At 51.8% G+C, this 26,478-nt stretch overlaps 1 protein-coding gene across 1 annotated transcript in view; it reads left to right on the top strand.

Annotated features, from left to right (window-relative positions):
• The window catches only part of CLNK (cytokine dependent hematopoietic cell linker), a 132,715-nt gene that overhangs the window by 74,002 nt on the left and 32,235 nt on the right, over positions 1–26,478 (top strand). Inside the window, exons 6-11 of the mRNA XM_045834710.1 lie at positions 3,574–3,715; positions 4,918–5,009; positions 7,842–7,887; positions 19,811–19,836; positions 20,056–20,075; positions 21,137–21,250. Coding sequence (XP_045690666.1) covers positions 3,574–3,715; positions 4,918–5,009; positions 7,842–7,887; positions 19,811–19,836; positions 20,056–20,075; positions 21,137–21,250 — 440 coding nt within the window. The remainder of the gene's footprint in view (positions 1–3,573; positions 3,716–4,917; positions 5,010–7,841; positions 7,888–19,810; positions 19,837–20,055; positions 20,076–21,136; positions 21,251–26,478) is intronic.

Below are 26,478 nucleotides of genomic sequence, written 5' to 3'. Positions count from 1 at the left end.
GCTGTGCAGGGGAGATAGAAATGCATGCCCACGGTCAAGGTGAAGATGGGGCAAGGTGAAAGCACCCACACAGGCCACCTGCCGGGACGCGCGTGATGAGCGAGTGCTCCCCGGGGGCGGGCTGCGGCGGGACCCGCTTTCTGGAAAGTGGCCTCGTGATATTAACTAAGCAACAGAAAAATGTCCGTTTTCTTTGGCCCCATAATATGATGGCTGGGAATTTAAACTAAGGAACTAACCTAAAATTCGGATTAATATTTAAACACACTCATTTATATTTTATAATACTATATCTTAAACGGCAGCTCGCTGGAATCATACTAAATATTCAATAACGTAAAAAATAGTTGAATCTGTTACATTCACATTATGAAGCCATGGACACTACTGACAGGGAATCTTAATGACTTTAAATGAGAAAATTTATAACAGAATTCGTTTACCCAGTATTTATAAATAATTTTGTTAAACTGTGGATGTGTATTATTTAAATAGCTTTAACTAGCATATCTACAGATGATAGATGGGTAGAATAGACTGGATGGATGGACAGAATGTGCCTGTAAAATAATTGGGTCTCTCCTGTTTGAAAGTCTTCTTTTAAAATCTAATTAAAGCTGCGGGACTTCACCCCAAGACACACACAATCAGTCAATCGCCAACTATTTTATTAATTTTGAGTTTTATGAGTAAAGATTACTGGATGTTTGCTAAGAACCTCTGAGGTAGGCAGAAAGTAATAAGTAGGCTAATAAATAAATAGATGTAACTGATTATAATTAAAACAAAACTCTGTCTCTTTCCCTTCCCGGAAAGCAATACACTCTAATATTTCTATTCCGTCCTGTGGGCAGACTGCGGGGTCCCGCCTGGCTTCCCGTGGAGAGGGCGGGGCTCGGGGAGGTTGGGGGTCGCTGTCCCTCCGGGCGCCCCCACATGCCCTACCCCGTGAAACTGGGTAAGGCAGAGAGCCCTTCTCCACTTTACCGCGGGGAGACTTAGCTTCTCCCTTTCTGCCACCACGCTCTCCCCTTCCACCTTGCTCCCGCTCCGGGGGCACCATGTGGGTCCGAGGTCTCGTGGTCCTCGATGTTAATGAACTTGCCCCTCATAGCCTGCCCGACTCCCCGGTTCATGGAAGACTCAAGGCTTGCTTTGCCTGCTTGGGGAGCACCTGGGTGGCCATCAAGGTGAGCGCCTTGAAAGTCAAAATTGCCGTCTGCAGGGGCCACCGCCTCTTTTGCGGTGCCCCGGGGAGAACTGAACTGCACTCTGCACCCCTGCATTACATGGGTGGAGCTGCTTTTAATCCAAAGTGGAGCCCCAAAGGCCTTCCAGACGGGGGCCTGGTGAGTAACCCCCCCACACACACACCACGCTGTTGTGTGCCTGGAAATCAGACCAGTAACAAACTGCACGGACAGAGTGACAACAGAAGAAGCCACACCCTCGTAGGCTTGGGGCCAGTAACCAACACACCCAAGAACATTAGAGAACTAGAAAAGTGCAGGAGAGCTAGAATTTAAACTCAAACCTGTCTAATCTCAGGTCCTTCCCCTATAATGAAATCCCCTTAGAGATGTTTCTGCTTGTGCAAATGGAATAAGGTACCCAAAGCACCTGGCACGTAGGGAGTGCTTAGCCAGAGTCAAAGGGACTTTTAAGGGGAGGAGAGAAATGCAGGACTGGAGGCCTTCCCTCACCTGCCCCTCCCTCTAACAGTGGCCGCTACCATGGCGGTCTCAGCAATCATGTTTGCAGCTAACAGTTACCAGGCGCTGACATCGGCATTTCGCTCAAAATGTGACGTTGCGTGGTCTCACTTCAGACACCTCCGGCTGTCGGAGTCACGCCGTGACCATGTGTGATGCTACTCATTCCAGTGGGTGTGTAGATCCATCTGATTCAAAAATAAATTGGAAGTTGCGTTTCATAAGGATATATCTCTATCACTAGATGAATTGCAGCATAAATTTAAAAGTTTTAATCATATGCCTGGAAAGGATTACACCCTAAACTTAGCGATTCAACAAACGTAGATTAAGAATCTACTGTGTATTCAAAAGACCCAGATCAAGTCAAGTGAAGGCTACAAAGCAATCACTTCGATTTTAAGTTTTCGGCTACCGACTGGAACATAAATCGGGGGTCCAGGGGAGCCGTGCATGTGTCCCCACCCTGTGCCCTTCGCGCGGCTGGAATGCGTGGAGGGGGAATGAAATTCTCTCTGCAGAGTAGCAAGACAGGGCCTGCCCCCAGGCTCACCCCGTTTGCCATTGATGTCCGATTAGAAGTCAAAAGTATGGATGCCCCCACACAAGGAGCACCCCGAATGCTCTGCCCTCCACTTTCAGGGGGCAGGACAATGGTACCAGCCTGGCGCCGGATTCCAGTGTGGGCGTGGCTCCACCCGTCTGCGGCACCTACACCCTGCTTCTTCCACGTGGGTTAAAGGAAGATAAAAAAGTTCGTTCCTCTGAAGGACAAACTGGGGAACGTGCATAAGAATCCCCTGGGACTGGGCCTGTTGCTCCTGGCCGTGCCTTCAGGAATCTTGGGAGAAACTTGAGACGCCACGCCGCTTCCCGGCACGAGTCCCAGCCTGCTCCAGCCGCAGCCCCTCCCAGCCCAATGGCGCGGCCTGCGGCCACCGCGCCCCCTGCCGGTGTTCACGGGAGGGTGCGGGAGGGTGCGAGACAGGACTGATCAGCGTGCTGGGGCCACCTTCGCCTTTCGCCTGGAGACGACTCGATCTGCTCCTGAGCTCTGGACATCCCACGATACTCTCTGCTCAGCTCTCTCCAGACGTCCGCGTTACTGACCAGCCTGACGCCCGCTCATTTCTCTACGCCGGGCAAGAGGGGAGCACTCTGAGACCCAGGAGGGGAAAGGACAGCCGGATGGCGGCGTGCGAGGCACAGACGGTCACTGAGAGTAGATTTCCCGCCCGCACGTGGCGCAGGGCGGGCTCCCGCTCCCGACAACACGTGGGCGCAGGTTCCAGAACCTCTGGGACGACCACACGTCTGTGGTGGGCGGGTGCCCAGGAGTCATGCGGGTCCGGGGGTTCAGGCTCAGAGCTCGTTACCAGAACACAGAAATGCAGCTGAGATCTGCGGGGTGGTTGTGTGCCTCCCCTCCTTGCTGAACTGTTCACTAGTTCCAACACTCCTTAGAAGGGGGTTCTCTGGGATTCCTTCTGCACATGATCATGTCACCTGCAAACAGACCCCCTTTCTGCTTTTGCGGGCTCATGTGATTACACTGGGCCCAAGCAATAATCCAGGACGATCTCTCTGTTTCAAAAACAGTTAATGAACAATTTTAATTACATCTGCAATGTGCCCGCACAGCGCCACCTAGACAGTTTTTTGACTGAACCGCAAAGGGCGGGACTGCTTGGGGACGTCATCAGAATTCTGCCTACCGCAAGAATTTCACCACCCGGGGCCCAGACTCCTCTTACCTCCCGCCCCAGGGGACCCGTGCCACGCCCCGAGCTGGCACCTGGCCTGGAATCGTTACGGTCATGGCACCTTCCCCGGACTCACTCGCCTGTTCCCTCCCGCACAGGAAACGAGCTTCCCCGAAGTCCTGGACGCGGCCCCAGGCCCCAGGGATGATGACTACGAGGCGCCCGGGGTCCCCGCGGCAGGGCCGTGGCAGCTGATGAGAATCCTCCCCGCCAGGCCTCTAAAGGAATCGGAGTACGCAGGTAACCGCCGGGGTGCGAGACCTGCCAACGCGGCAGCTCACGCCGCGGGTTCTGAGTTCGGGTCGCTCCAGGTCACCGTCCTGCCCCCGGGGCGCTCTGGAGGTGGAGGTGACCTGGAGCGAGCCGGCCCTGTGTGGAAAGCAGGGTTCGCAATCATTGACCTGAATCCAGAAGGTTCTTCCCAGGGTGCCGTGCATGAGGAATGTCGCGCTCCCACGAGGGCGCTGGGGTTGGCGGGGCTGGGTGACGACTGGTTATCACCGTCCTGGTGGTCTCTGTGAGCCCTGGGAGCAAGGGCCGAGCGTGGCGGAGGGCAGGCGGGCCGACAGGGGGCGACACGGGAGACGTTCAGACAGTTTGCGCCCAGGGGCGGAGAGTGAAAGGAAGTCCCTTCTTCCCCTCGGCGACGCGTTTTGCGGGTGGCCGGCGTGCGAGTGGCAGGAGGGCGTGGCAGCAACGCCCAGCTGCTCCTGAGGGTGGGGGAGCTGAGTCCACACCCCCTCCGCCTCTCTCTGGTGGGGGAGGGGGGAGCGCATCGGGCAGCCGCAGCGGGTGCCCGAACCTGAGTGGAGCGCACTTCCGAGAGGGAAAGAGAGGGGTCCGGGGTGCCTGGGGGCCCGACCCACTGGAGTGAATCCGTGGGAGTGTCTTGAAGAGAATCGCCTTGTCAGTGGGATGATACTCCTTAGTTCGTTCACTCCACAGGCATTTGCTGCGTGTCCACTGTGTGCTGGCCGTCGCGTTGGGACTGACCATGGGGCACCAAGACCCACAAAGCCTAATTCCTGGTCCCGGGAAGGTCACAGCCTAGTGGCAGGGAGAGAGAGATCAGCAGATAAACACGATAGAACGAGTTCGGTGTATAAAACAGAAAGGAGAGCCAGGGTGGGTGTGTGGGGACCCAGAGGGGTTTTCCCACGATGAGATACAGCCCAGCCCTTGCAGGAGGAGGAGAGTCCCCCCTCCAGGGGCTGCGGATGAGGATGTTCAAGTCCAGGCTTTGGCATTTATGGGTATGGGCCAAGAGGAGGGGTTTCTCTTCTCTGCGCCTCAGTCTCCTCCTCTGCGAAGCAGAAGTACAATTCCACGCCCCACACTTTGGCCCTGGTGACTCAGTGAGTTTGCAGAGGTGCAAACGTTTTATAAATCGTGATGTGCTGAGGTCGTGTAAGGTGCGACTTTAATGTTTGCTCTTTTTCCAGACACACGCTGTTTCGAGGACGTGGTGGGCCCTCCCCTCTCCTTCGACGGCACGAGGTCGCTCCCCGCAGAGGGGCCAACCTGGAACATGCAGGTGAGGCTGGAGGATGTGCGTCAAGGCTTGACTGTGTGAGCCAGACAGGCAGAGGGCTCTCCCTGGCAGCCAGGAGGCCCCAGCTCTGTTCCGAGGTGTCTCATTAGGGTCAAGGGGTCGAGCTCGTGTGACGGGTGGGGCCAGGCCCCGGGGAGGGGAGGGGAGGACTTTCCGTGAGCCAGCATCGGGCTTCCGCATGCCTCTCACCCACCGCTCATCCCGCTGTCCACAGCAGAACTCGAACTCAGGTCATTGTGACAATACATAACACATCGTTTGGCCCAGGTTCTAGGCCCAACACTGACTGGCCACGGCCAACTGTGACCACATCCACAAAACAGAAATAAAAGGCCCTGCCAACACAACAGAAATAAAAGTCCCCCCACCACGCTTACCTCCGAGGCTGACTGGAGACGACAAAGATTATCTGACGGAAATATCTCGCAAATGCAAATGCTCTAAACACGTATGTAGAACTTTGTTTTTAACAACACTTTTGCTAATGCTTAATTGCCTTAATGCATAAACACGTAAACTACACATTAATCGCCCCTGGGGTTGCAGGGCTCTCGGCCCACCAGTATTTTCTACACAGACATATTTTATGCAAGGCAGTCTTGATGTATAGTATACACCTGATTGTCATTTCCTTTCACATTATCGGTGTATTCTGGTTAGAAAACAATTCCCCAGGTGATAAACATTAATAAGCAGAATCTTTATAGCTATACCCCATTATGGAATTTTTAATGATTTTCCTTAACCATGGAGTGGAAACACTATAAAGGCTTTTAGTGCATATTGTGAAATTTCTACCCTCAACACTTATTTAATTTACTGCCCTGGCTGGTGTGGCTCTATGGATTGAGCGCTGGCCTGCAAACCAAAGAGTCAGGGGTTCGGTTCCCAGTCAGGGCACATGCCTGGGTTGCCGGCCAGGTCCCCAGTGGGGGGCGTGTGAGAGGAACACACATCAGTGTTTCTCTCCCTTCCCCTCTCTAAAAATAAATAAAACATCTTTTAAAAACTTACTGAGTTTACCCACACAGAAGCCCTGTGTGGGAAAGTCTACCACAACCAACCAAGACTGGCTGTTACTTTCTAAGTCATCGCTAACTGATTTCACTGTTCCTTTTGATTCTTATTATTTGTTCCACATTTCTTGGTGGATGTGAACATGCTTCTGCATGTAGCACATTCTTCCTCGTGCATTATTGTTTCACATCCTCTGTCTAACTCGAGGGCTTCTGTTAATGTTGACGAGGAACGGAAGTTACAGATTTTACCAAACAACGTCACTGACACGGAACACACCCAGGAGAGACTGGGAGGGCAAGACGGGGGTGAAATAGCGACCTCCTCTCCTTTCCCTGGGCGCCACAGTCAACTCTGCAACCGCTCACTCGGCAAATCCACTCAAGAAATGCGTGCCGAGGGCCGGCCGGGGACCGGACACAGTGGTGATGGGCTTTGGTTCATGTGTCCCCCCGCTCTCATGAAATTTCCTTTCTAGTGGCGGGGAATAAGCAATAGATAGTTCAACAACGTGTCACGAGATAAGTGCTTTGAAAAATGATTACAGCCAGGGAAGGCGAGTTTAAGGAAGGGCTTTCTGAGTAGAGACTGGAATGAAGGAATGACATGGAACCCTCAAAATAGGGTTGCCCGGTGAACACTACCATCCGCGTTTTCAGAGCTCCAGCTTTTATGAGCTCTGTCCGTCTGGGCCGGGAGCCCTCGGCTGTAAGGCCTCACGGCTGGTACGGTGCCACAGATGGAACCCGGGGCCTGTCACAAAGCGGTCACCTATAAAGGACATCTCTCCTCAAGGACAGGGACTGTTTTAGCCCCGCACCTGGAGCAGCGCCCTCACAGAAGAGGTTTCCACTACTATCAGGTAGAGGCGCAGCAGCGAACACACTCTCGATTCCTGGCACGGAACCTTGAAGTGCGAACAGCTGTCTTCCCGGGCCTGACTTCCCTCTGCATGCCACCGCCCCCCACCCCCGCACCTGTTTTTGCACGTCCTCCCTGGGAGACTTGCAGTCCCGGAGACCTGCAGCAGGGTCGGCCGCAGGGCTGCGTGACAGGGGCGAGGACACGGCAGGGCACCATCACTAGCACACAAAGCATATACAGGGAACGAGTCGGATTTTGGAGCAATTGGATCAGAGGCCAAGCCCCAAGTCCCGGCCTGGCTATGAAGGTGCAGAGAACGCCAACCCGGAAAGACGAGCTTTCCTGTCCCTGAAAATTCACGGACTAGTCAACCCTCGACGTGCAAATGAACCTTCGTAAGAAGTTTTTAAAGATCATTCTCATCTGATTTTTTAAAATAACTATGCCAGAATGTAAGCCTCCACTCTTACTGTTTTCTATTCCTTTGGGTTACCTTTGTCGCTTTTGTTACAAAACACATTTTCTGTGGCTACACACAGCCGCTTTCCGTGGACTTGACCCTGTATGTCCGTCTTCACGGTAACTCAACGGCGTGAATCGTCTAAGTATCCCCCTGTGGTAAAATGAAAACTCTAAGGCTCGCAGTGGGCCAACTGCCTTCCCAGAGTTGCACAGCGATGAGAGACGGGGTGGATCTCAAGTCCAGGAATTTTTATCACAAATACCACCCAAGGCCTCCACACCCATCGCTGCCAAGTGGTACACGTATCTGCACACACCGGCTGACTGCCGACCGCACACACGCAGTGGTCTCCACGAACGATGAGTCCGGGTCCCTGTATCCCTGGGGACCTGACCGCGCAGAGCAGTGGGACGTGGGACGGTGTCACAGTCACAGCCTCAGAGCTCATGGCGCCCTGTTTCCTTCTCCAGGTGGACAAACCCGTTTCCAAGGACGTCGGGAGCCGGCACGTGAAAGGTAAAGTCGGTCGCAAGCTTTAGCATTGAAGTATATAGTTCTTTGCTTCCAAAATCTCCCTGCGTTTTTGTTTCTGGCCGTGGAGTTTCGTAAACAAGGTGCTCTATTGAACTTTCATCTTTCGTGAAATGACTAATTTTAGAAAGATTGTCACACATCTTAGGCTTTTTTATCCCCTTACTGTACTGATGAAGAAATGGTGAAGACTCATATTCCATGGTGTGCAATTTCAGAAAGAAATGATGTGAAAATATATGGCTTGTGTGAGACACATAACTAAGTTAGTTTCCTAAGCATACTGCCAATAAAATCATGGCAAGATAAAAATCTAATTTTAAATTGTCGATTAATTAATATGAAAACAGATATTAAAGCCGTAGGCAAAGCAACTCAATTCAGAGATAAAGGCACAGGTAGGAGGCAGAAGGGAAATAATCAATTTCAGTATTGCCAGAAGCACAAACAGAGGACGGTGAAGAAGAAACTCAATAGGATTGTACCCATGACGGCTTCTCCCATTGTTTCCCCGCCTTCCCCCATCAGACCGTGTCCAATCAGAGAAGAGGGATATCCTGTAATTTACATGTCCCGGGCATGGAAACTCGCACCAGAGTTTCTTTCATGCACAAGGGTAACGGTCAGGGTCTTAAAAGGACACAGATGGCATAGTCCAATTAGGGCAACTGAAGGAAGTTTATTCACGAAGGACCCATTCCCCGAGGCCTGTGGGCGTCGGGGAAGGACAGGGATGGGGCTCAGAGCAGGGGCCCCGCCGCCTCCCAGGCCCAGAGCATGTTTGCTGCAGAGGTCCCTCTGCACCTCGATCGCAGAGGCCTCTTTGACCATCCATTTGCCCGTCCATATGTCTGTTCAACGACTAAGACGGTTCTGATCCCAATTTCCACGTGTGGTTTGGGGGGTTGCCCCCCGCCCCGACACCACCACACTATATCAGGTACCAGCTGGGGGAGCTACATGTCGGCTCAGCTGTGACCCTACCTCCCCCGGTGTGACCTGAGGTTGAGCAGGTGATGGGCCCAGTCCTACGGGGCCCCCTCCAGTCTCACGTCCAGGTTGTCACCCACGCTGCCGACCCCCTGGCTATAGATTGGAGGTCCCCGCACCCCGGTGCCTTGGGCTGGATTCATTTTCTAGCATAGTTCACAGAGCTTAGAGAAATATTTTACTCCCTAGAGTACTGGTGTGTGGTAAAAGGACGTAACTCAGGCACAGCCCAGGGAAGAGATGCCTAAGGCAAGGTAGGAGGGAAGGGTAAAGAGATTCCATGCTTCCCGGATTTCCACGTGCTCACCTGACCGGAAGCTCTCCTGGCCCCAGCCTCGGGTGTTTTTACGGAGGTTTCATTTCAAGGGAAGAATGCTGTGTTTTGCCCTGCATCGCAATGGGTCTGGTACACAGTGCCCACCCACATGTTTGGCTCAAACTTTCAGGGGGAAAAAATCTTCCATTTTAACTTTTTAATTCATTTATTTATTTATATTGAAAGGCAAAACCGCTGATCGTATTCCAAGCTATTATTTTGCACACAGATATCGTTACTGCTTTCTAGAGTTACACTTTTTTAAAAAAAAGATTTTATTTATTTTTAGAAAGGGAAGGGAGGGAGAAAGAGAGAGAGAGAGAAACATCAATGTGCTGTTGCTGGGGGCCATGGCCTGCAACCCAGGCATGTGCCCTGACTGGGAATCGAACCTGTGATGCTTTGGTTCACAGCCCGCACTCAATCCACTGAGCTACGCCAGCCAGGGCAAGAGTTACACTTTTAACGCATAAGCATAAATAAAAGAATTAAAAATGTTTATATACATACGGAATTAGTACTACTCATGTATAATGTGCATCCTTATTTTTCCCCCAAAAAAATATAGGCAAAAAGTGCTCCTTACACATGGTAAAATACAGTAATTAAATGATTTGGCCATGGGTGACTGAACTTTATAGCTCCAACCACTCTCCCCTCCCCAACTTCAGCTGGATTGACATTTCCAACCCTCCAACCACAGGGGCAGCTCCGCAGACAACCAGCCCCCATCCTTACTGTGGTCTGAAACTCACCGCATTAACATAACAATAGGCACCTCTTCGTTCTCCACACTCAGGAAATTTCAGGGGATTTGGGAGCCCTTTCCCAGAGACAAAGACCCAATGCATACTAATTGTAAGTCACAATATCACGAGAGCGTCCATTCATCTATTTATCTGCACCTTGCCCATTCCCATAAAGACTTTGCAGTAGTTCACAAAAACTTGCACAGTAAAATAGAAGAAAATCAAAATAAAAATTGTAGAAAATAGACTGTATGGATAGAAAATAGACTGTATGGATGACAAAGATAAAATTTAGGATCCTCAGGCGCGCATCTCTCCATTAATTAAGATATTAATTTGCCTCCGAGCTTCTCGGTAGTCTTAGCAAAAAAGAGACCACGCTTCTTTATGTACATTAATTGCCCATAACACAAAAAGCAAAACAGTTTTCAGGGAGGGCAACAAGGACCTCACTTTCAGAGTCAAGGTAGTGCTGTCAATTTTGTAGGGGACGTTGGCTGGTGTATGGGTACCACGGATACAGAAACAGGACAGGTTTTTGAAAGTAGATCCCAGTGTAAACGGAGGCCATAACCACAGACAGGAACTGAGTGAAAACAAGGCTTTCAGACCAGGAGGCTCGTAGGGAGTGGGGCGAGGTCGCGTGGAAAACCTCAGTAGGAATAGTTCCCTTTACCTCCTCCTGATGGCTCCTTCCATAACTGGTGGCTCTTCGTTACCACCCAGAGTCCTGGAGTACTACACAGAGGAGCAGGCTGGGAGGGGGGAGTCAATGTGAGTTCCCTCCGTTTTTAAGATCAGGCATCTTCCTAGAAAATGCTTCCGTGATTTATGTGTTTATTACAAACTTCTGTGTTTTTGATGCAAACACATTCTCAGATAATTTATTCATTCTCATAAAACGTCCTAGAAAAAAACATATTGGGTGGGTCAGTAATGGCAGAACTTTATGGTGATATTTTTCATCAAATTGAGCAGTTATAGATTTATGTTCATGTACATTTCATGTCATTTTTCTTATAATCATATTCTGGTATTATCTGGAAACCATCGGATTTCAAGAACTCATCTTCCCTGAAGCTTGACTTTATTTTCATCTCCAAAGATGGATAAAAGTTCTCCTTGAGGGCAAAGTGTATACATAGTATAAGTTGTTTGTGATGAGCCATTAGCATTAACCACAGATTCAAGAGAAATTGTCTTTTTTTTTAAAGATTTTATTTATTTATTTTTAGAGAAGGAAGAGAGGGAGAAAGAGAGAGAAACATCAATGTGCAGTTGCTGGGGGCCATGGCCTGCAACCCAGGCATGTGCCCTGACTGGGAATCGAACCTGCAATGCTTTGGTTCGCAGCCCGCGCTCAATCCACTGAGCTACACCAGCCAGGGCAGGAAATCATCTTCTTTTCAGATGAGGAGCGCTGTCCTGTTCAAACATGGCGTGGTTTTGCCTCTTAACACTGCGCATAGGAGGCTAAAACGAATTTCTCTTTGCCTTAGACGTGAACCAAGCACAAACTCTAAACCAATTTCCTTCAAGGTGACAAGCATACCATACACGAGAATGGATTTAGAACAACATGCAATGAACTCCCCAAGAAAAGACAGAGAATTACACAGAGGTGACCGAGCCGTGGTGCTATATCTCCAGAAACACGAGTTTGGCTGGAAAGAATCGAAACGGAACTCCACGGAATGCCATCGCAGGGCCTTTCTGCGCGAGTTGGCTTTCAGGCGAACTTAGATGCCGAAGGAATGAGAGGCGGAGATGACGTTGTGGTCGATGCGGTTCGACTCCTTCACGCTCCGCAAGGAGGTGTAGCCAGAGCGGTGGCTTGCTCACGGTCACCAGGCAAGTGGTCACAGCCAAGACCAGAGCCCAGTGTTTTGTCAACTATGGCGATGACTCCAGAGTCTTACTGCTTGTGCTAGGGCCCACATGTTTTCTGCAAAGTCCTCCTCCTGCTTCCTAGCTGACAGATGATACACATGATGCAAAGGTCAATGCCAAAGACACTAATTGGTGGCTGATGCTGCCCCCTAGTGATGGAGCACAGCAACACAAAAGACGGCAAAAATGATGCCATTGAACAGACTGGAATTTATTTCAGACACAACCACTGGCTCAAAAGCAGCAGCAGAGGCATTAATACGACATTCAGTTCAAAGGTAATGTGATAAACTTTGTGAAACCGCTCATGAATGAGGCCACGGGGCAGGGTTTGGCCTCACGGCCTTCACACGGACAAAACTGCAAGGCTCCAGAAAAGGAAAGGCCTCTGGTAACGGCTTGGTGTACTAAATGTGTGTTCCAAGAGAGAAATTTAAAGTGACCACACATAGGAGAATTTAAAAAATAAGCAGTGACAACACCCTGTGGTGATGACCAGGGCAGAAGGTCACTTTGTCCCGAATCTCTTCGTGCCGGGGCGTTGAGTCGCAGGAGACCGCAGACCACGAGGACCCCGTAGTCTGGCCGGGTCTGCATTAGGGATTGTGGGAACTGCAAAAAAAAAGGTGCAGGAAGGCTTCGCAGAACAAGGGCCATTGGACAGAGGAGTGAGATTGTGACCTCAGGAGACGTTCAGCAGGACTTCTGAGGCTCAGAAGCAGCTAAGATGGGCATGTGTGAATGGTGGGCGTGGGTTCAAATCCCAGCTGCACCACTTCCCAAACATGAAATCTACGAGTATCTTCCCCCTCCAAGGTTAGGTTTCCATGTCTCCAAGATGGAGAAAACAGCATCGACATCCTAAGGCATCTGCCTGTTTTCAAGGTGACAACCAGCGCAAAATCCACAGCACAGTCCCTGGGACTCAGCAGGCTCTTGACCAAGGGACACTGAACCAGCGATTCCCAAAAACCCCCCCTCCCTCTCCACCCGCTGCCCTTCGCCCAGCACCGGGCTGTCTCCTCGACTCTGCCTGTAGACGGAGAGAGTCTATCTTGGCGTTTAGCATACAAAATAAATCTGTTGAAGACAAATACTAAAACAAACCCAACTCTGCACTCACAACGACCACAGTTCATTAGACTCTGTTTTCCCTGCAGTAAGTGCACAGCACCGTGTCGGGCACGTGTGGGTGCATAGTAAATGCTTATTACACTAACTCTAAAACGCAGCCCACTTTGACCGTGTGTTAGGTGAGCTCTGCCAGGTGTCCTTGGACCAAGAGCGCGAGCCCTGGCCCCTCAGCCACACTGGCCCGTGAGGCGGGGGCCTCCAGAGGGGCGGGTCAAGTAGCCTGGGCTGCTTCTGGCCCCATCTCAGCTCCATTTTTAAACTTAGCAAATCACATTCCCTCCGTGGGCCTTCCCAGCGCCCCTGTAGAAATACAGGGGACACAACAGTCCAGGGTTTTGCGAATCCATGGATGCGGTTCCTGTGCACAAAGCCGCCCCTTCCGTAGCCCTTGGCCTCAGCCCTCACTGCGCCCTGGCTGCCCGGCCTCCCTCCAGTTCCGGAGACACCCCGGCCAGCAGGGAAGGCGTCTCCCCGGGCTCGGGCTCGTTCTGGAAAGATGTTTTTGTCCCACGTTCCTCCCTAATCCCAGCATAAAGCTGCTCAAGTAAGTACAGGGTCAAGTACACGATCCTAAAAATTGTACTCTCTGCCCTTCTTTGAGGAGGTGTCGAAGCAGGCAGGCCCCTCCCACATCCTTGACTTTGCCTTATTTCATCATTCCCCTCCAACCCAGGGGCTGACTCCAGCAACTTCCTGCTGGAATTTGCAAAATTTCAACAAGGTTGGAGAGTTTTCTCAAATGGGCCTTGTCAAACATCCATTACCTACTTGAACCCTAAGTTGCTTCCTCCTCCTCTTCCATGATGAGTCATCAGGACATCAAGGCCCAGTGGTTCCCTCCCACAGATCCTGGAACCTTAGACGGAACAAATCCTGCAACCGAGGCCAAGTTTTATACGATCTTGTCCTGGCTCTGTTTCTCCTCTTGTACTGATGGCCTGCTTCCAAAGGTGTTGCTCTTCATGATGTTTCATAGATAAAGGGTATTACAGGTATTTCACACAAATGGAATGGCAGCTAAGTAAAAAACAAGCATTGTTTTATTTCATCCTAACCATCTAAGGAATTACACCTTGTCATCTGCATTTTACAGACTGAAATGAAACTGAAATAGAAACTGACATCCACACATTTAAATAACTTGCCCAGAGTCACTCAGTAAGGGACAGAGGTGAGACCAGAACCCACAGGAATGACTTCAAGGATCCTGTTTGTAACCATTCTACTGTGTCATTGTCCCTTTTGTCGAGAAACAAATTCTTTGATCTTATACGTCTTCTTGTGCAACTGTTTAAATCACAGATAAGGATAGCAAGGCTCGGAGAGGCCAAATGACTTGCATTAAGTCACTCAGCTCATTAGCAGGAGCGCCAAGCATGTCAAAAGCAGATTAATGTTTCATGACCAAATCTCTGAAAATAACGTTTAAAAACAAAGTTGGAGGACTGATGTCTCCCAACTCCAAGACTTACCATAAAGCTGCAGTAATCAAGACAGTGGCTGTGAAAGAACAAAGAGATCGAGAAACAGACAGAGACCAGAAACAGACCGACATACATATACTCAATCGCTGTTTGACAAAGAAGCAAAGATAATACAACATGTCAAAGATATTTTTTTCAACAAACAGCAATTGGAACAACTGGATAATCACATGCATGGGAAAAAAAAATTCTAGACACAGACCTATGCCCTTTAAGAAAATTAACTCAAAATGGAACATGGCCTTAAATGAAAAAATCAAAACCATAAAATTTCTAGAAGACAGCATGGGAGGAATCCTAGATGTCTTTGGGCCTGGTGATGACTTCTTAGACATAACACCAAAGACGCGATCTATGAAAGGACATAATTGATAAGCTGGACTGCATTGAAATAAAAACTGCTCTGCGAAAGAATATGCCAAGAGAATCAGAAGACAAACCTCAGGCTGGGAGAAAGTATTTTCAAAAAACACATCCGATAAAGGACTATAATCCAAAGTATACAAAGAATTCTCAAAACTCAACAATAAGGAAACATGCATCCTGTTAAAAAAAAAATGAAAAAAAAAGGCCCTGGCTGGCGTAGCTCAGTGGATTGAGCACAGGCTGCAAACCAAAGCATTGCAGGTTCGATTCCCAGTCAGGGCACATGCCTGGGTTGCAGGCCACGGCCCCCAGCAACCGAACATTGATGTTTCTCTCTCTCTCTCTCTTTCTCCCTCCCTTCCCTCTCTAAAAATAAATAAAATATTTTTTAAAAAATGGGTCAAAGATCTCAACAGATGGCAAATACGCACATGAAAAAAGGCTCCTCGTCACCTGTCATCAGGGAAAGGCTAGTAAGACAAGGAGCTGCCCCCGCAGAGCTACGAGAAGGGCCAAATCCCAGAGCACTGGCAACAGCAAGTGCGGGCAGGGTGTGGGGCAACAGGAACTCTCATCTCCCCGATTTTCCTCTTGTCACAATGGATCTAGACACAGCACCCTTTTCAATTTCATTTGCTATGTCGACTTTCTCCATCACCATCTTCAGTCTAGACAAGCAGCAAAACACTAAATCAAACGCTGATTTGTACCATCTGCCAGTTTTCGTGGTGTAAATACATGCTTCCACGACGGCGAACTTCAAGCTACTGACATGATCTTTGAAGCGTGGCGTTGGGAAGAAATGCCCTTTCCCAGTATCTCCAGTACAGACGCAGCAGCGGCAAACAACGTCAACAGCAAAGATAACAGGAAAACATAGTGGGATGATTAGGCAGTCATGAGTTTTGAGCATGTGTTAACTTTGTTTGTGATATAGCTGCAGTGTACATTTGTATAGTTTACTTGTTAATAATGACAGTGTTCAACGACTGCGTTGCAAAATCCCCTGAAAATGTGACAACCAGCCTTGGTTGTTACAAACTGCTCCAGATGCGACACAGAAAGTCTCGCGATACTCGCTTCTTCTCCGGGAGGCTTTGCTTTAATTTCACAGACCCCTCTGCGGTTGAAAGATTCTTCACGGTATCACCCTGATAAGTTACAGAGGTAACGGTCAGACTGGGAGCAGCAGATTCTACAGCCATGCGGGGCTCACCTCGGCTCATTACCTCCCAAGAAGCAATAAACTTGGCAGCTGGAATGAAATCTGTCTTGTCTCAGAAGAGCCAATAAGGACACTGGTCGGAGGGTGCTAATTACACACTTGGCCGCCAGGTGGCGCGCGTGCCAGCCTCGTCCCAGTGAAACTGCTTTGTTCAGTTTTCAAGATGGGAAAGACCTGGAAGGAGAAATATTTGAGTCTCCTTGCGAGGCAGACGTGAAACTTTTCATAGAGCTTGAGAATGTGTACGTCTTCAGAAGGGAAAATTGCCATGTTTCCGCTAATTTTCCATCCCACACCAGCTAGAAACAGTGGGTGTGCAATAGAGACTGTGCCCTTGAAGTGCCTTTGGCCACGCATTGCACACGCGAATGCCGGCGAAGTGAGTGCCCACCCACCCCTCACTTTTCCAGACGGGAGGATTCAGCCCTTCCTCAGTCCATCCGTTCATTTCACGAGCCCTTGCTGAGCACCCGCTCTGATTCTTCGGCCCATAGGAAGCAGCAGCATCAAGATTCAAATTCAAGATATTCAACTCCAATCTTAATCCTCTTCTGTCGTCCCAAATGCCTGAGGTGGTATCACTTTACTTAAAAGGCCCCCTCAAAAACAAACCCTGGCTGTATTTTACCTGGATTCCCTCCAAAGCTGTGAGACAATATGACCCATCGATTCACCTGTGTGGCCGGGTTTCTTACCAGTGGGGTCCCTGAAGTTCATCGCTAACTCTCAGTTTGTAGGATTTCAGTTGTCTAAGCAGCGAAGAAGAGAAGCCCAGTGGTGTCAATTACCACGAGGAGGCACGTTGGGCGGAGCTGAAACCTCAGGGGTGTGGCTGTTGCCCCTGACGTTGTCGTACACAGACTTTTTGAGAGGGAGGACTGCTGCATGATGCCAGGGAAACCCTTGTTACAGGGAAGACACAGAACCCTCTGACGGTGTGTCCCAAAGACGAACGGTGGCCGAGGTCTTCCACAGCCCGTGAGACCCCTGTGGTCTGGGCACCCCCACAGTCAACCCCCACCTTCACAGCCAACCCCCCACCTGCGACTCCACCCTTCACTTCTGCCACCAACCCCCCCACACACACACACACACGCACGCACGCACACGCGCTCACCTCACCCCACCCCAGGGCCTCTGCACTTGCTGTCCCCCCTGCCAGGAAGACCCCCGCCCAGATAGTCACCGGGTTTGCTCCCTCACAGCCCTCAGGCCCCTGTGCCCCTCACGCGTCCGGGAGGCCTTCTGGGGTCTGCCCGAAAGGCAGCAGCCCCCCCTCCATCCGGCCCCCTCCAGGCCCTGCTCTCCCTCTCATCCTGCTTCCTCTTCTCTGTGGCCCGTGTCACCACCACCTGTCCTCACGGGCTTTTGTTTGTTTTCTCTCTCGCCACCGAAATGTAGGGTATGTGGGAAGAGCGGCCTTCTTCTTCGTCCTCCTCCTCCTCCTCCTTCTTCTTCTTCTCCTTATTATTATTATTACATTCCCCAACAACCACATCAGCGTATGTACCGAAAATGAACGCGGGCCCGACTCGCGCTGTGTGCTCAGGAACAAGTCGGTGACCGACAGGGAGACAGATGTCCTTCTCTCGGCTCCCAGAGTCACCGGAGCAAACGAGACAGGTGTCTCTGAAACAACAAAGGGGACGTTCCTGTCGGATCCCAGACACTCCGTCTCCCTGTTGGTTTTCTGCCAGTGAACTGAACGGACCCCCCATAGATGTGGCGGCAGCTAAGCACAAAGGCGTCCTGCAAAGCCAGCGTGTAGTCCCACAGGGAAACTCGTTGCCACGAGCAACCAGGTAGCTCCCCACCCGCACCCCCGTCGTTCAGCTGCTTGGAAGGTGAGGTCAGAACCCAGTAAAACATGGGCAAGTTAATTTTACATTTTCTAATTTTGTGTCTTAAGCAAACATCATGGGGTGTAAGCTTTTTGGTAATATCATAAAAATAGCCAAAGACCCAAATGAACTATGTTGCTGCTATCGCTGAAATACATCCTGGGTCATATTTTGTGTTTTTACAATGCCGAGAACACTTACGACTCCTGTCTGCCATCTGTACTTGAACTCATGCAGAGAAGTCTATCGTAGTTATTTAAGAAATTTTTCCAAAACAAAAACAAAACAGGGGGAATGGAGATTTTGTTCAATGAGGAAGTTCTTTTAGACCTGGAAGACCGGCCCCACAGACCAGTATGCATTGCGTCTTGCTGGGTTGGGTTGAACACAGTTGGATAAATGCTGTTTCGGCAGCTGCATCTTTACCCAAAGGAAATCTTAAGAGGAGATCCAATGGGAAGTAGATAGAGTGGAGACCCCCCCCCCAATGGCATGGGTGATGAGCCAGGAGCAGCCCCCAGCTGTGTGGGCTTCTCAGGAGTCCCCGGGGGTGCCCAGGGAGTTCTGCAGAGCACAGCTAAAGCCCACAGGCTTAGCCCAAGCTCATCTCACACGCAAGGAGGTGAGGCTCAGCGTGCAGCCACCCATGCCGTCCTGGGTTGAGGCGCGAATCTCATGTAACAGGAGACACACCTATCTCCCCACCTCCACCCACAGCCCCCAGACAACACCATGTCACATCCATGTTCACAGATAAGTGAGCACCGCCTCCTCCAGGAGGCTTTTCTGACGCCCCAGACAAACTTAAGTCCCCCCGTATCTTCCATCAACAGCACGCCCGTCCCTCCTTACAATTCCCATCACATGTTTAGCAACGTGTCCAGTGCCTGTCCACCCACTTTGGTGCACAAGCCGCGGCCACAGGAGCCGGGCCTTTCCCCTTCCCCGTTACACGGGCCTGGAAACAGAACCATGGCCGCCCCGAGGGGAAGGATGATGACCTACTTGTCTTTCCATTCCCCCGTACCGGGTAGGTCCTAGGCTTAGCCCGGGGTAGCAGCTCAGCCCTCGTCTTTGAGTTGAATTGCACTATAGACATAGAACCACCTAAAAGACAAGAAAGTCCTTCCCGGCCTGTATTCAGGCTTCTCGAGGGTGGGGTGGTCCTGAGCGCCTGTCCCACCTAGTTTGTCCTCCGTTTTGTCACCCGTAAAATAAAACGCTTATATTCTGAGGTCTTCAAAAATTCTTCTTTCTGGAAAATTCCACGATGCAATCCTCCTTTGTCTAGAAACGTCCAGTGACGGTGTTAGGCCAGAACATGAATTAATGAGATTATGATCTATAGAAGAATGTTCACTCTAATGAAGAATTAGTGGTCAGCCCTGGCTGGTGTAGCTCAGTGGATTGAGCACGGGCTGGGAACCAAAGCATCGCAGGTTTGATTCCCAGTCAGGGCACATGCCTGGGTTGCAGGCCACGCCCCCAGCAACCGCACATTGATGTTTCTCTCTCTCTCTCTCTCTCTCCCTCCCTTCCCTCTCTGGAAATAAATAAATAAAATCTTTAAAAAAATTACTTCCCCCAAATGTATTTTTTAAAAAAAAGAGTGGTGAAGAGGGGACATGAAATCTTGTTCTACCGTTTACTGACTTTAGGGGTGGCTGGGAGCAAGACACTTGACTTCCCCGAGCCTCGGCTCCTGCGTCAGCAGCAGAAGGGCGGGGACCGAGTGAAGTTACGTAACTCCGACGTGTGTAGCTCGGCGCTGGGTACCTAACTAGATTCCAACAAATGTTCATTTGTATTTCTACCGAGATCATTCCCACGGGAATGATCTCCATGTCAACAGGCATGAAAATAGCTTGGTGATCTTTTCTGTCAACTCACTGCTGGTCCCTCTTATGTTTTAGGAGACAAAGCCACCAAGAGAAACAAGGTAAGAAGAGTCCCTGAAACGCACGTGCTGCCCCCGTCCTTGTTTCAGCCGTGCAGGCGCAGGGGCGTGCGGGCCGCGAAGGCTCCGATGTCCCGTGGACACTGTTCCCCGAAACGGAGTCGGGATCCGTCGTTTCCATTCGGGAATCCGCCGACTCTTAGCCACCTGCCCAGCTCACCCAGCAGTAAATCTGATTTCTCATTCTCTTTCTCTTCGCAGTCTCCTCTGCCACCTCCTCGGTAAGTCATTGAAAAGAGTGTGTTTTGTTCTGCGCTACTTACTCTCAGTAAGAACTTCCAGAACTTGAAAAGCGCCAGAATTTAACAAGGGGAAACCCGGGAATTTGACGTGGAAAAGTTCACCTGGGCTGGCCAGCAACCAAGATGAAACAGGCCTGCACTGGCCACGCACTCACTCACTCGGTCACTCACTCACAGCAGGCTGCTCCACGGGCCCTTCCCCACCCCGCTCCCCTGCTCCGTCCTGTCCCCCCCCCCCGCCCCGCCCTTCTCCTAGGCCGGACACCCGCCCCATGGGACTGGCCCCGGGAAGTACCTCCAAGGGACTCAGACCATGTCAGCACACGGTTAGAGGAGCACAGATAGAACCACATTTGCACACAGACACGGAGGTGAGAGAGACAGATGGTCTCTTAGGCTTGGAGGGGGCAGCCACTCTTGTCCCCCCGGGGCCCCGTGGGCACCTCGACCTTTGCCCTCACTGGGAACCTTCTCATCACTGCGCTCTCTGCCCTGCTCGAGGGAGGTGTTGGAGCCAGCCCCCGAGTCTTCTTCCTCTGCACTTCCAGCCTCTGCTGACAGTGCCCTGTGCACCTGACAGTGAGTGAGTGGCCGAGTGAGTGAGTGAGTGGCCAAGAAGTGGGCGAGGGAGGCGTTCATCGACTTTCAAGCGTCTCCCCACTTCTTTGGGGAGTTTCAACAGCTCGGGCTCTCCGGCCTGGGATAAAGGGGAGGCTACCATGGCACTGTGTCCCCCGGCCTCCTGCTGCTCGGACCGGTGGCAGCCCGAGGAACCAGAGACACCCTGTAGAACATTCCATCAGAAAACAGAACCAAGCCAAAGAGCACGTGGCAGGGAGGCAGGTGCAGGCTCCTCAGGAGAAGGACTGCTCTCGAGCCCGAACCGTCTGGGTGGGTCAGGCAGAGTCATCGAGTCTGGGCACCCAGAAACCGGCGCTTCCCCCCCAACGCTGGGGGCTCTGGGGGTGCTGAGGGCGGGGCTGCCTGAGGGGCCACCATGCAGCCCAGCGTCTCAGCTTCCCCCGCGACTCTTCCCACAGGCTGCCTGTGCTCCCTCTCCCCAAGAAGTACCAGCCCTTGCCGCCCGAGCCAGAGAGCAGCAGGTCGCCCCTGCCCCAGAGGCACACCCTCCCCGAGGTCCAGCGAGGGCCCAGGTGAGAGACGGGTCGTGGGGGGTGGAGGGGGGAGCGCAGGGAGGCAGGCGGGCTGGGGAGGGCAACCCGGACAACCCAACCAAGAGTTCCCGCTCACAACAGACTCCCGGACAGGGTGGGGGTGGGGAAATAATCTTAGAAACTTACAGTTTCATTCTTTAACAGGGAACACAGTTTTTTAAAAATTTTTTATTTTTATTTTTTTTTGGTAACGAAATGAGCTATTATTGAAAGAATGGCTCACTTGAGACCTGAATTAGTTATCAGAGAAAATGGTAAATGCCAGAACAGCGTCGGGGCCTTTTATGTAAAAACCGAAAGGTGGTTCGGGCTGTTGGAGGGGCAGTATCGGTCCCCACCTTCCCGTCACCCGGCCGGACGCATACAGCCGCAGGTGAAAACCGTTTGTCAAAGGCATCATTACCTCGCGACGAGCAAACGTCACCAAACCGACCCTGCGGCGTTAGGTGCTGATGAGGGGCGCTCACCCCCAAATGTGCGGGGGCGCTGGGCAGCCAGCTCCAATCACAAAAAACGTGACAAACCCAAGTGGGCGTAATTTCCCCCCCAAACAGCTTGAGTGTCCAAAACTCCCGCATTCTAGGGGTCGGAGCAGAGATTAGCATTCCCCGCCCCCCCCGCCCCCCCCCCCGCCCCGTGCTCCTGCCCCGCGTGCGTGATGCCCTGGCCGCCAGCTGGAGCCAGCAGGCTGGGGTGCCGGGCGTCCTTCCCGAGTGGGGGTTTCTCAGGGGGGCCGGCATCCAGAATGTCAGGCCCGCCTGGAGCGTCTGTGGAAAACCCACTTATCACCGGTTCTGACCAGGGCTGTTAGAGACCCCAAAACGTCATCTCTCCTCTTAACTTTGTGGAGAAGGTCTCTTCGTCTGTTCGTCCCTCACAGCTTCACACAAACACTCCTCTTCCAGGCCATGATGCCCATCCCGCCCCCCTTCCCCAGGCCATTTCCTCCTGCCCCCCACGGTGCCCTGCTCCGTGGGCACAATGTTTCCACGGGGGCCGGGGGGGGGGGGCGGGGAGAGTGCCCAGGCCCAACTCCGACCACCCAGGCTGACGCTGAGGTTCTCCCTCCCACAAACTGGCAGATCTGGGGACTCCTACTGGAGTGACTGTGTCTCCAAAGGGGTTAGCAGTGTCTGGGGACATTCTGGTTGTGACAACGTGGGTGCTTTGGGCACCCAGTGGCGCTGCTGGAGTGCTGATGGGCCTTCCCCGCGCCGTGCGCACAGGTGGGCCCCACCGCAAGGCCTAAGGAGACTGGCGAGGTCAAATGTACGAGGCTGAGAAGTGCTCCCTCCCTGCCAAAGCCCAACCCTTCCCAGGCCGAGGTTCTTCCCGGCAGCCAAGTGGGATGGCTCCTGCGACCACCTGCCTCCTGGGCTAACGTGACAATGAAGTGACTCCTGACAAGCCCTTAACGCACGTATTTACGGCCACCGCTGAGTGCCCTGTTGTCACCGTGAGCCCCTTTGCACGGGCGCCCCCGCCTTCTCCCGGAATGAACTCGGCTACACGCCTGTCTCTCCCAGCCCACACGGGGGGCCCGGCTCAGCCCAGTGTGTGTTCCCCGGCACAGAGTAGGAGGCTGATCCACGGGTATTTCCTTCTGCCGCTTCCGAAGGGCGCGAGGCAGACGAGGAGTCATCCGTGTGCCCTGTTTCGGCTTCTGTTCTCAAAGAGACCAGGAGGCGGCAGCAGCAGAGGCCCTCACACCCACGAAGTGCGTCACCAGAATGGGGAATGGGAAACGGAGCGCCCCAGACAAACACTGCCGCGCAGATAGGCTGGGACAGCGTGGCAGGACCTAGCCGAAACCCGGAGAGGGAGGGAGACAGAATAAAACACCGAAGGTGATGAGCTTGGTTAGTGTGGAGGAAAAAGGGTGTTGCCGTATTTTGCCGTGTATCATGTGCATGTTTTCGCCTACGTTTTTTAGGAGAAAATAAGGATGCACATTTACACATGGGCAGTACTAATTCCGTATCTGTATCTTTTTAATTTTTTTATTTATGCTTATGCATTAAAAGTGTAACTCTAGAAAGCAACAATGATATCCATATGCAAAATAACACCCTGGAATATGGTCATCAGTTTTATATGTAAATTAAAAAATTGAATTAAAAAATTAAAATGAAAAGTGTTTTCCCCTGAAAGCTTGGGCTAAAAAAAGGGTGTGCGTTATACATGGCAAAATACGGTATCTTCTTTGGGGTGGGGGGGTTTCCCTGCTGGGAAGACCAGGGCATTGGGACCCAGCGGAGGCCACTCTGGATCCCAGTCCAGCCACTTCCTCTGCTGGACGATTTCAGGAAGCTCTGAAACCGGTCTGAGCACGGCTTTCCTTAACTGTACAAAGAAAATAGCCATCCCACGTGACAGAGCGTGGTGGAGAGGGACAGGATTTTTCTGAAGTGCCAAGGACAGGATCTGTCAGCCCATAGGGAAGAAGAAAAACACCTAGCATCCCCCACCGTCCCCAACAGAATTAGGCCCCCAGAACCCTATTTTCCTGAAAACAGAGCCTAGATTTTTTCATTTTATTTATTTTTTACAAAGGAGAAGGGAGGGAGAAAGAGAGGGAGAGAAACATCAGTGTGTGGTCGCCTCTCAAGCGCCCCCTACTGGGGACCTGACCTGGCCCCGGCAACCCAGGCATGTGCCCCAACTGGGAATTGAACCAGCGACCCTCTGGTTTGCAGGCTGGCGCTCAGTCCACTGAGCCACACCAGCCAGGGCCAGAGCCCTGATATTCTAGTGCAAAATTTCGCATCCTGGTTTCACATTAAAATGATCAGGAAAGCTTTTTGCAAAGTACTAGTCCCTGGTATCAGTTTTAATTGCTCTGAGAAGTAAGATCCAGGTATCCCTATTTTTTTAAAGCTCCCCCAGGTGAACCTGATGGGCAGCCAGAGTCAAGCAGGCCCCTCGGGCCACACCTGCCTGCGCCCCAACTTCTAGTGCCCGCCACAGCGCTCCCTTGAACTCTGAGCGAGCCCCACTCCTGTCTGGGCTCGCCGTCGGTGGCACAGCCCGCTGGTGGCCCCAGACTCTCTAGAGGCTTGCATCTGGCATCTCTGGTGTTTCTGCCGTTCTAGTCGACGCGGGCTCAATCCGTTTTAAGCGTGGTAGCAACAGGGCCAGGGTCTCCCCATCACAGACGCCCCCAGAGGGCAATGACACTTCGTCTCACAGAACCCTCCCCGTGGCTGGAAAAGCCTGGTTCTCTAAGGCTCCGAGGGGCAGAGGGCCCCGCCCCGTGGAGGGCACACAGCGGGTGCCCGGTCAAACGTCCCTCCCCTCCCCACCGCGCTCCCGCCCACTCGGGGTCAGCCAGATTCAGAGAAGCCGGGTGAACCGGCTGAAGCCGCAGGGCTGGTCTGTGACTGCCACGTAGGCAAAACTGCGGGGGGGCCTGTGAGGGACCCTGAGAATGACACCACACACAAGAAAGGGCTGGGCCTCCTGTGGGCTGTCCGGTGGCCATGACTGGGGACTCAGGTCCCAGGGCGACAACCACAGGAGGCGGCTGCTGGGTTCACTCTCTCTGAACAGAAGGGGCATGGACGACGGAGCTGCTCCCACCAAAGTGGGAGGAAGAGCCCGGCTCCAGGCCCCAGGGATGACTGCCACCCCCCCTCCCGCAACAGGAAGCAGGGATTTGCATCTGGCAATCCTCGAGTGGAAGGCGGGCAGCCGCGGGCAGCTGGGGCCTCCACAATGGCTCTGCGCCTCTGGACATCAGTGGCGGCTCCAGCTATTGTGTTCGGCTCTGCCGTTCTCTCTTCTAAGGCTCAGTGGCCGGTTCCCAGAACAATTGCTGCAGGGAAGCCCTTCAGATAAGGAAATGCCATTGAAATCATTCCCCGAAGGCTTAAAGCTGGAAGGGAACTTTGAAGTGGGGGCGGCTGGCTCCACGCTCTGGACCACTGCAGCCCATTACCACGGCTCGTGCAATATCCCTGTACTTCGTGCTTTTTCCTCAGCTCATTTTATTTTTTTTTTTTTACTGAAGTAAATTGATGTAAAAAGGGAACCTATTGGCATTCGTTAACAGCCACGCGGACCATTTCAGACCACAAGTGAGCCTGGGGAGTGCACTCTCTGCTCACAGGGCAGTCCGTGTGTGGGAGGGGGAGGGACGCACTAACTGTCACACTGAGGCTGTCTCGGACACAATTAGAAAGGGATCTAAAAGGGAATGGCCGTCTAACTAGTATCCGTTGTCACTTCAACACCACGGCACGTGCACTGAACTAACGCATCCTGGGCAATCACAGAGCAAGGGACATGTGCTGAGCTCTCGCCGCCCCTGGGGCTGACTTCGGAGTCTCTGGGGTGCGTCAGCTCCGTCCCAGTCCCCAGCTCACTCAGATGGACACCAAAAAGGCGCAGACGTCACGGAGCCACAGTGTCTCCTCTCTGCTTCAGCAAACCCCGTGGCCCATGGTGCAGCTTTTCTGCTGCAGTGTAATTTAAAGAACGCGCCTGACTTTAACAAGCAAAACGCCCCCTTGCCCAACCACGGTCTTCCCTCTCCAATCAGCCACACTGGCGTGCCTCAGTTAAAGCAATTTCAGTGGCAAAAAAAAAAAAAAATGTCCATTTTGACGATTTGAGAAGTGAAGAAAAGAATATAGATGCCTGGAAACTGTGGGCCTTTAAAAGAGAGAATGTAGGGATTATGAAGAAGATAAACACATTCTTACTTATGAATGGGGCCGATCCACTGGTTTTGGAGTGTGAACTTTATTATTACGAGAGTTTCGCACAGTATCACTGGGGGAAGGACACCCGGCGGGGTCTCTCCGATCTGTCATTTCTTACAACTGCCTGAGACCTACGCTTCTCTCGGAATAAAAGGTTTGATTTAAAAGAAAGTTTGACTGTTAAAAGTGTTCTGCAGATATAAGGTGGCATTTTTTATTTCAAGTATCTCCCATACATATTATTTATGAGAACGTTAACCAACTTTCTTTGTTGCTGTCTGGATTTACCCATTTTACAGACGGGAAAACTGAGCCTCAGAGAGGAGGTCCCACTTGGCCAGGGTGACGAAGCTGATGGACGGTAGAGCGAGGGCTCAGATCTCACTGATCTGAAACTGAACCGAACACTACGGGAGGCTCAGGCAGGGCTATTTTTATACTAAGAAATATTGTCCTCAGAGACACGCCCAGCACCCGCTACGCATCTGCGGGAAGACTGTGGCA

The sequence above is a fragment of the Phyllostomus hastatus genome, unplaced genomic scaffold (genome assembly GCF_019186645.2).
Source record: "Phyllostomus hastatus isolate PE091 unplaced genomic scaffold, TTU_PhHast_1.1 phas_contig_196, whole genome shotgun sequence".
NCBI lineage: Eukaryota > Metazoa > Chordata > Mammalia > Chiroptera > Phyllostomidae > Phyllostomus > Phyllostomus hastatus.
The sequence above is the reverse complement of the archived record's forward strand: the minus strand, read 5'-3'. Positions and strand labels throughout refer to the sequence as shown.